Source organism: Xiphophorus hellerii, chromosome 4 (genome assembly GCF_003331165.1).
Source record: "Xiphophorus hellerii strain 12219 chromosome 4, Xiphophorus_hellerii-4.1, whole genome shotgun sequence".
NCBI classification, from domain to species: domain Eukaryota; kingdom Metazoa; phylum Chordata; class Actinopteri; order Cyprinodontiformes; family Poeciliidae; genus Xiphophorus; species Xiphophorus hellerii.
This window is the reverse complement of record NC_045675.1, coordinates 11,877,840-11,887,993: the sequence shown is the minus strand read 5'-3', so window position 1 is coordinate 11,887,993 and position 10,154 is coordinate 11,877,840. Positions and strand designations below refer to the sequence as shown.

Sequence of the window (10,154 nt, the reverse complement as noted above, 5' to 3'; positions counted from 1 at the left end):
CCTCTGGTGTCTCTCATTTTCTCCTTACTATTTTGAATGAATGTACAATTATATCCAACAGATCCAGTGCATGGGTGAAGGAAAAAAACAAAACATGATCAGCTGAACACATGGTCACATTTTTGGACATATAAATCTTTTATTTTTATCTTGTTTTCCCAAATTAAACTAATGTAAGTAGATAAATATTGATCATGTTGTTTACACATGCACACACAGATGTTAAAATACAGAAAATGCTAAAAAATATTGGCGCCCCTTTTAGTGCGGCGCCCCTATGCGTAGCATATACGTACCCACTTTTTGCGCCACTGACGTCAGAGCTGATAGTTTTGTTTGTAAAGAATGTCGTCTTTATATTTACTACTCTTAGAAAGGCAGTAAAGCTAAAGTAAACATCTGCTTTGGTTTCAGAGGTCTGAAATAGAGAAAAGCACTTAGTGTAAATGCCAGCCTGCCAGCACTCTGTGCCTCGTTTATAATTTATGGAGATAGATGAGGTGAAAGTGAAACCAGAGCCAGCATCACAAAGAAGAAGGGATAATAATATCAGTAAAATATAATATCAGCTTCCTTTCTTTAAACATCCAGTATCCATGTTTCAGCCTAAACCACCTCGGCTCCACAGGGACTCCAGAATCTCTCCTGGTTTCCAGCATCATCCAGCCCTGAGTGTTTCTGTGTAACTCGACACATCTCTGTGTCCGTCTGTCGCAGGGAGCTGAACTCTGTCCAGTGTGTCTCCGGTTCCAGCTGCGCCATGAGGGCCAAAGCCTCGGACATGCACAGCAAGGACTGTGTCAAAGTGGCTGTCAGAGTGCGGCCGTTCAACAAGGTCAGTTTCTGCTTATTTTTATAGTCAGTATGGGTTTCTTAAGTACAGAGGGAACTCGTTGCCAATCAATGGCGCCTATATGAAGGTATTTAATTTAACTAACCAAAACAAATTAGCTGGAAGTAGGGAAGCAGGAAATTACATAACGAGGACAGGTGTGTAAATGGGACCAGTGTGCATCTATAAATGCGAGAAATGACCCAAGCAGAAAGTAAGCTCAGCAAAACGCAGGAATAATTTTTAAATGTAAATGTTTTATTCTTTGTTTTAAATTGTTCTACTCAGCTTTTTAAAAAAATAAGAAAAAAGCTGAGCAGGGCCTCGTTTCTCGCGTTGTTCTTTAAGGGCTGTCGAGATAGTTGCTGTAGTTTAATTTTATTTATTGTTTTCCTGACTTTAATGGGTTTTTTAATGCATAAAACTTTCGTTTTCGCATTTTAAACATGGTTATGGCCAGTTCTGGACACGCATTCATATTTCTTGTCAGTCATTGAGGCCATTAGTGCGTCACGTATCAAACTGCCCAATATGCTCGACCAAGAAAATAAGAGTTGTTAGGCTAATAAGCTAAGTGTTGAATAAAACCCGTGAATAGTAGTTTAAATTCCTGGCTGTACCATTTCGGGAACTAATTTATATTCCACTTTGATGGTTCTTTTTACAGTTCGCTCATCTGTTGTTCCGGTTCTTATCCGCAGCTTAATACTGTAGCCTGTGAAATGATGTCATGTTTGAACATGTTGGTGATCCAGTTGGTTAATGCAACTGGATCATGACTTTCTCTTCACTAAGGTTGTTAATCCTCTTCTTCTGCTTCACTTCTCAGTTTCGGAGTTCCACAGGGATCCGTATCGGTTACCCTATTTATCTCATATGTTGCCAGTTACGTGTTGTGGAGGTCCAGTGTTCCTCCTCATTGTTTTATCTGTGACATTCAGGTCTAACTTTTGGATAAGATGGAAAGCAGTTATCTACTTATCTACTGACTGGATGAAATCAAGATGGATCTATTTAGTATTTCTGAACCATAAACTTTTATGATACCAGTTTGGAAAAAATGTCTTTGATGTGTTTTTTTTGTTTTTTTCTTCAAATGTTTAAATGATTAGGTTATTGGTTTTTTAACCCTCCTGTTATGTTCCGGGTCAAATTGACCCGTTTTAAAATTTACAAATTAAAAAAAAATAAATAGAAGCATTTTTTTTGCATGAAACGTTTTCTATTTGTCTTAATAGGTGCACTCTAGACATAAGTTGAAAATTTATTCATTTTACACATTTGTACCAAACCCTAGGTCTACTTTTTACATCGATACTGTTCGGGTCAATTTGACCCGGCAGTCAGGTTAAAGTGCAAAAAAAGATTTTATAATGTCCAATTCTATATGTTTCCTTGCAGTTATGAACCATATTTCACCACACACACACTCACACACACACACACGCAACCACACACACACAAGCCCACTTTCTCACTATTCTCTTTACTTCACTAGGAAACTGCGAGAAAGCAGGTGTTCACACAACCTTTGACGGGAATCTTTTCTGTTCCTGTGGACAAACTCCACCCACACTGAGTGGACACTCAGCAGAAGTGGAGAAAAACATAAATACTCTCTGCATGACTCATTTATCTTGATTTTAATCAGCGGGTCAATTTGACCCAGAACAGTATGTGTGTCTCAAGTTCAATTATAAAGATCACCCTTTGGTAAAAAAAAAAAAGTATAATATAAAATAATTTACCAAAGGTCAACTTCAAGGAAATTATTGTTTTTTTGTGTCTAGGTTTTTTTCATTGGACATTAAAAATCTAAATTCCATTTTTTATGTCCAAATGAGTAAATGAGCAGGTTGTCGTCATTGATCCTTAATTTCTGAGAAATAATAAAACATCATTGCACAAATATTGATTGAAATGGTTAGTATTGGAGTTAATAATCAGATACAAAAATGTTTTGGAGGAATTTTTTGGTTTCTGACACTATTGCATGATTAAACACTCCCTGGGTCAAATTGACCCACGAACATTTTTGCTGTACCCTAGAAACGAACATAACAGGAGGGTTAAGGGTTAGCTACCTTTTGGCAGCATTGTCATGAAGGGGCATAAGTGAATAACTTTTTTGTAAACAATTTAAAAACATTTCATGAAGTTTCAACAAGTTATTATAATTTAAATGCAAAATGAACTCTTTAAAAGTGTTTAAAAGTATTTTACATGTTGCCCAAAACGTTCAGCGTTGGTCTCATCTGACCAGAGCACCTTACTCAACTGTTGTTTTTTTTTTAAATGTCTTGTAGAAAACTGCAGACAAGACTTTCTTTCTCCAGTGGCTTTACTCTGCAGCACTATACTGGTTGAGTGCCTGGCTGGAGTTGTTCAGTGAACTGGTTCCTCTACATGAGCTGTGGATCTCTGCAGCTCATCCAGGGTTACCATGGGCCTCTGGGTTGCTGCTCTGATCAGTGATTAACCTCTGAGGCCTCCGCAGAACAGCTGGATTCAATTAAACTCAGATTTACATTATCTACTACAATATAACTGCAATCATCCTCCCACTGTCTCGTTTTCTCTTTCCTCCAAACAGAGAGAGAGGGATGCAGGCAGCCGTTGTATCATCTCTCTGGTGTCGACCTCCATTAGTATCCAGGATCCAGGCGACTGCCACAACCGGCGGTCCTTCTGCTTCGATTATGCGTACTGGTCCCACAGCGGCTTCACGAGAGACCAGACTGGTCTCTTTGTCCCTAAAGAACTGGGGGGCCGATACGCTGACCAGGTGAGCGCGAAGGAGACAGACAACGTTTACCAGACAGAGTGAAAAGATTAAATTATAATGCTTGGTAAAAAGCTGCTTTTTCGATCCCCAGCACAGCGTGTTCCAGGACCTCGGAGTGGGAATACTGGAGAACGCGCTTCAGGTAGGAACCGCTCCATCTTTCCGTTAGTTGTTTACAAAGTGACTTCATGATAAACCAGTGAAATCACATGTGCAGGGTTACAACGCCACGCTCCTAGCATACGGACAGACCGGATCAGGGAAGAGTTACTCGATGGTGGGCTACGGGCCCAATAAAGGCCTGGTTCCTAAGCTGTGTGACCGGCTGTTTGAGGCGATGAGAGAACACCAAGAAAACAGACAATGTCAGGTAATAATTTAACAAGATCGCTATACTCGTCTTCATGGAGGTTAGTTTACTTTCACTTCTTCGTCTTTATCTTAGTTAAATGAGAGAAACATACTGTGCTGACAGAGGACAGGCTTTTGTTCTGAATGCTTGTTGATGTGTCCTCAGGTCTTTTTCAGTATGTTGGAAATCTATAATGAGCAGGTAAATTTGAGCTTTATTCAAGAGAAGTTACTGTTTTTTATTTTGCTGTCACTTTAGCCTTTCTTGTTATGTTTCTCATGATCTTCTTATTTCCAGGTGGTCGACCTTTTGTCTCGGGGGTCTCGGTCTGCAGCTGGACTTAGAGTGAGAGAGGAGCTGCAAAGAGGCTTTTATGTTGAGGGTCTCCGTAAAATCCCCTGTGAGAATGCTCTGCAGGTAAAAAAAACTGCTTAGTTGTTTGCCAAAGTGTTACTAGGTTTTTGTCTTCATACATGTAACAACAATGAAAACTGTGGAATCAAATTTCCACCCCTTTGTTAAAAAAATTATCTCATTATAATGAGACAGTATCTCGAAATAATTTATTTTATTTTATTTATTTTTTACCTCTGTTTTCTATGGACTCCCATAGAGTCCATAGAAACTATGGACTCTATGGGAGTTTTCTATGGACTCCCATAGAAAACAGTGAAATTCTGAGAGGTTTCTTCGTTTCCAGAAAACTGCCAATAAAGACAAAAGTCAAGTAGACTGGGATTTAACCATGAATTATGAAAAACTAGAAGTTTATCAGTAAACAAGATACAATCTTAAGTAAGAAAACCATTCAAAGATAAAATGGAATTATTTTGGGAAAAAATAAAATAAAGTGCTCTAGAGGATCAAAATGTTGATAATTGTTCAATATTTTGATCAGAACTGATGAATAAAAGACTAAAACCAAAACAATAACAACAAATATTAATGTATGTTATTTTTATAGCAACTTTATATTGGTTTTGCCCTTAATAATTTGAGAGTATTAAATTTTAAATTGGGTGTGATACAAAAATGATCTGTACATCACAAAAATCCCTCAGCCAACCAGCATTTATTATATAGAAAATAACAAAAACAAATTTTCAACCATGACATTGAATAATCAAACAGACCTAAAAAGATTTGATTCTCCTGAATTATGTAATTAAAATATTAATCTGAAACAGTTTTCTGAAGTTTCCATCTCTGTTCTATTCAGTATTTTTGGTTAAAAATGAAACTGGCACCTGAAAGTTGGTTTTAGCTGTAAAGCTCATTAATTTAAGTTGTTTTGTTACCAAAATATCCAACCAGTCCTTTTAAGGAGTTGATGTTAATGAGCTTTGGTTCGTTTTAAATGGATCTGATTTGACTGCAGGTGGAGCAGCTGATGGAGCAGGGAACCAGGACTCGAACCACCGCTGCCACTCAAATGAACGCCAACAGCAGCCGCTCACACATGCTCATTATCCTGCAGCTCAAACAGGTAAAACGGGCCCCATGCTTTACGTCTGCAGTTTATTTATTAATGCTGAGAAAAACATTTTCAGAGGAAACGCTCTGAACTGTTATCAAGTCGGTTTGTTTGGATCAAATCTAATTTGATTCAGTTCACAAGTAAATTATCTAAAGACTCAAAGGATAAAATTTGGTCTGGTTTATTCTGAATTTACAAAATAATCTTATTTAGTCTGATTGAGATCCAGCTTCATGAATTTGATGCTATTTCTACTGTACAGCTGAGAGTGAAATAATTGCTGATAGTTTTATTTTTAAGCCAATCAAATATTGTCATGTATTTTGTGTTAGAAACAATTTCAGACAACTAATAATTAATAATTAATTCTATTTTTATCAATTGGTATCCAGGGTATTTATAGTTATAGTTAGATTTTTTTTATATATACGTTGTCATAAGCAGGTTTTGTTTATTGTATTTGTTCAGCTCTGTATTTTTAATGTTCTGCACCAGTTGTTTTTTTTTACAAGTGTTTTCATTTACGTTATTTTTTATTTACATTTTCTAAATATTCTGAGAGGTTTTTGTTTTCCCAGCTGGTCTTTGAGTTATTATAATCTTCAATATTTCTAATCCACTCCGGATTTCAGTGCTCCTGTCTGCCTGCTCATCTTGTTTTGGGCTTATTTCTTGATTATTTGTTTTATTTATTTATTTATTTTACTTATTTATATTTATTTTATTTTCAACTTGGGTTTGATGTTCAAACTTTAAATTTTCCTCTTGGGTTTTGCTTTAAAATTATTTTTCATTATGATCTTTCTCATGACAACACCAACAAGAAGCCATTTTTAAAATTATTTTGTAAGTGCGGCCAGCTTCTCTAGTCTTGCCCCATAAAACTCCTTTGTACGCGACACATTTCTTCAAAAAAGAAGAAGTAATGTTTGTGTCTTTACTGGACATGATAAAATAAAACCAAAGTAACAGATTCAAAACAAATAGAAAGTGACGGTCAAAGTGCTTATCTAATCAGTCAACAGCCAATCAAAAGGCACCATGTAATAAGCTTAAACCAGATAAAATCACATATGTTTATCCTTTCAAATAGCAATGCAATAAATGAAACTCACGTTAACAAAAATGACATTTTATATGAAGTTTCTACTATTTATAAATGGCTCTTATATATTTATTTCTGTGTGCTTCTCTAACTCAAGTGTTTTCAATCAAACATCTTGACCAGATCTTCTCTAAAGAGAGCATCACGAAGCAGTCCAACATCAACCTGGTGGACCTGGCTGGCAGCGAGCGCCAGAGGTCTTCAGGTTCTGAAGCTGACAGACTCAAAGAGGGAACAGCCATAAACCTGAGCCTCACCACGCTGGGCAATGTCATCAGGTTTGCTCTGTTTTGTTTGGTTCGCCTTGTTCTTGCATGTTGCTGGATCCATCGGTTTTCTCCATATTCGTTCTTGTTCATGCTCCCTCCCTGCCCATGCCTGCCCTGCTCGCTCTGTTTTTGTCCCGTCTTCTTATTTCTTTTTCTTCTTTTGCTCTTTCCTTTGATTTGTTATTTTTCCTTTTAAATCATGTAAAGCACTTTGTAATGCCTTGTTTCTGAAAATGTGCTATAAAAATAAAATTACCTTTCTCCCTCCAGCGCCCTGGCAGATATTGCAGTGGGGAAGAAGGTGGTTCATATTCCCTACAGAGACTCGGTTCTCACCAAGCTGCTGCAGTCTGCGCTGGGAGGAAACAGTCGCACCGTCATGGTAAACACACCGAAGAGTTGGCAGATGATTTTAAAAAATATGTTATATTTTTTTAATTGATTGTTTTACAAATGCTAACTTGCTTGTGAAGGACCAACATAAAGTAGTGGACCGTTTTCAAATGCAAAAGTACAAAAATATGAAAAATAGTCAAATTTTGTGTTCAACTCCCCTTTGTGAATTCTGTTCTGTGAAGATCTGAGAGGTTCTTTAGAGAATATTAGTTAACAAACGGGATTAGGACGACCAATGCACACAGCAGAGAGGTCAGGGATATGTTACAAAGGAGTTTAAATAAGGGTTTGATTATAAAACAATACCTGGTGAGGTTGAGTGTTTTTGCAGTCCAGTTAAGAATCTGTGGCAGGACTTTTTAGATTGACTTCCAGATGCTCTCCATCCAGTCCTGACAGCTCTTCAGCTTTATTTGTGAAGAAGAATGAGGAGAAAATTCAGTATCTGATTGTGCAAAGCTTGAGTGAGACTATTTTTGTGAAAAATATTGAAAACCAGGTTTTATTTTCTTGTCTGCCTTGTGTTGGTCAGTCACAGAAATTCTCAATAAAATGCATGGAAATGTGTGGTTGTAAAGTAACAAAATGGGGGGGGGGGAAATGCAGTGGTATGCAAACCATTGTGGTGTACTGAATTTGTCATATTTATTTTCCAGATTGCCACTCTGAGTCCAGCAGATATCTGCTATGAGGAGTCTCTCTCCACCCTGCGCTATGCTGAAAGGTACATTAATCATTTACAATCTGGAAACCAAGCTGAATATTATTGGTTTTCGTCATACTAACACATTTTACATTCACAATTCAGGGCAAAACGAATCCAAAACAGGGCAGTGGTGAATGAGAGCCCCACTGAACGCCTTGTTAAAGAGTTAAAGGCTGAAAATGCCCGACTGCTGCAGAAACTGAGCCGGATGGACCAGGAGGGGCGCAGAGCCACAGATGAGTCCAGTAAGAATCGATGTTTGGACAAACCAGACGACAGTTCAGCTGGCAGAGATCAGAGAGAGTAATCTTATCTGTTTCCAGAGGAACTTCGTCAGCTGTTGACCCAGAATGAGCTCCAGATCAGAGCCATTCAGACTCTGTGGGAACAACACCTGCAGGAGGCGCTCAAAGACTGGGAGCAGCAGTATGCCAACATCACACAGGTACATACACACACACACACACACACACACAATCTGGGATTTTTTTTTCTGCTTCTAAGGAGTTTAAAAATAAATGCATACAGAGAATGTGAATTAAAGTGGGTTAAGAAGTGGAAAATATGTTTTAGATGAAATATTTTCAGTGTGAAATCATCCTTTGTCTGGTTGTTAATGTTCATGTTTCTTTAATTTATTGTCAGGAGAGGAGGATGATGCAGATGTATCCTTACATCCTGAACATCAACGAGGACGCTCAGCTGTCAGGGGTGGTGAAGCTTTTCATCCAGGAGGGTTGGTCTATCTCTAAAATATAATCCTGTTCTAAACCGGACACGCAGCTCTGACATTTTATTTAGGTACAAAACCACACAATTCCTCAGTTACAATTTGTTCTGAAGAACTTCAGATGTTGAAGAGAATATACTTTGTTTTCTTTACAGAGCAGTTTAATGTGGTTTTCTCAAGTCCAACAGAGAGTCAGTCATGACACTTATTTATTTTTATGAAAGTATCTGATAAATTTCTTCACTATGGACATTCATGGGACTTTATGACAATCAGATGGTGAATCTTATGAGCATTTAAATGAGTTAATTCCACTTTGTTAATACCATGTTGGTACAAGGCTGTCTGAGGTGTCAAGAAAACTGCAAAATCAGAGAACAAAATGTTTTGTTGTTCCAGGCGAGTGGGGCATCGGACTCTGTGACTCTGCCCCTAGATCCATTTCTATCAAGGGCTTAGGGTGAGTTTTCCTTTCCTTTTCAACATCCAGAAAGTACAAAAAACCAGGGAAACCCGCCAACTCAACCAGAGATCGATAAATTATGTTTAAAAATGCATCAGAACATATTTGTTGTCATTGTGCACACACAGTAATGTCTGCTTGTGAACTAGTATCCAGGATCATCATGCGGTGTTCAGGAATGAACAGCGGCGGGTAACACTGACTCCACTGACGGGGTCAAAGGTTATTGTTAATGGGAACGCCGTGTATGAGACAGCAGAGCTGCAACACCTGGTGGGTATTTGCATTGTACCAACTATATTAATTAACTGTGTTAGATGAAACTAAAGCAGTCAAAGCCACTGCTTTGAAAAACTTTATTCTAAATATTTGTCAGGATCGTCTCATTCTGGGCTCGAATTGTACCTACCTGTTCGTTGGTTATCCATCTGAGAGGGGTGGGGAAGACTGGGGTCGCTACGACTATGACTACTTCCAGTCAGAGCTGGCTGCTGCTGAGGGCATCCACCTGAGTGGGTGAAACCATCACTCTCTGGAACTGAATTTGTTTTATTTATATGGGGTAAAAAAAAGTCATTTTTATTAATGTATAGGTGAGTCCAGCACCGGCTGTAGCCAGACAGATCCCAGTCTGTTAGCGGTCTTCTACGACTACATTCAGCTGATGCCCATGGTGGCCGAGGCCAACCAGATGAGTCAGGAACTGAGCAAGGTAACTCAGTGTCCTGCTGTAGCTGCTCACATTGACCTCGGATGAGGCCTGGACAGATGTATGCAACATTTAAGGGCACACAGGAGTGACATTGATAAATTCGCATTTAATTTCTTAATTTTCAGGGAGTTGAGTTTAAGCTGGAAATCAAAAATCTGGCCCTGTCGGATTCTCGAGGTCACGATCTGCAGAAAGACACTGTTGTCAGAGTGACCGCTGCAGGAAGTAAACAGGCTAGTGTTGCTCAAGGTGCCTCTCTCCTTTCTTTGTACCAGAAAGATGTTTCTGAATGATTTCAGTTGTGACGCATGTTTTGCAGGTCTGGAT

The 10,154-nt window shown here is 38.4% G+C and overlaps 1 protein-coding gene across 1 annotated transcript; it reads left to right on the top strand.

Moving 5' to 3' along the window:
- The first annotated feature begins 495 nt into the window (after positions 1-495).
- Positions 496-10,150, top strand: kif28 (kinesin family member 28). Its single transcript, XM_032560863.1, has 19 exons — positions 496-500; positions 718-835; positions 3,426-3,617; positions 3,709-3,759; positions 3,835-3,987; positions 4,135-4,170; positions 4,267-4,386; positions 5,348-5,455; positions 6,675-6,829; positions 7,091-7,202; positions 7,873-7,940; positions 8,025-8,167; positions 8,246-8,367; positions 8,568-8,658; positions 9,052-9,112; positions 9,265-9,388; positions 9,492-9,627; positions 9,709-9,827; positions 9,953-10,150. Exons 1-19 carry the CDS (start codon positions 496-498, stop codon positions 10,118-10,120), a joined length of 2,082 nt encoding a protein of 693 aa, XP_032416754.1. The 3' UTR covers positions 10,121-10,150.
- Positions 10,151-10,154: the final 4 nt, after the last annotated feature.

Excerpts from the sequence above, each read along its gene's own strand:
- kif28 (XM_032560863.1), top strand. Across the intron at positions 4,387-5,347 it reads CCTGTGAGAATGCTCTGCAG|GTGGAGCAGCTGATGGAGCA; the intron begins GTAAAAAAAACT and ends ATTTGACTGCAG. Across the intron at positions 6,830-7,090 it reads ACGCTGGGCAATGTCATCAG|CGCCCTGGCAGATATTGCAG; the intron begins GTTTGCTCTGTT and ends TTCTCCCTCCAG.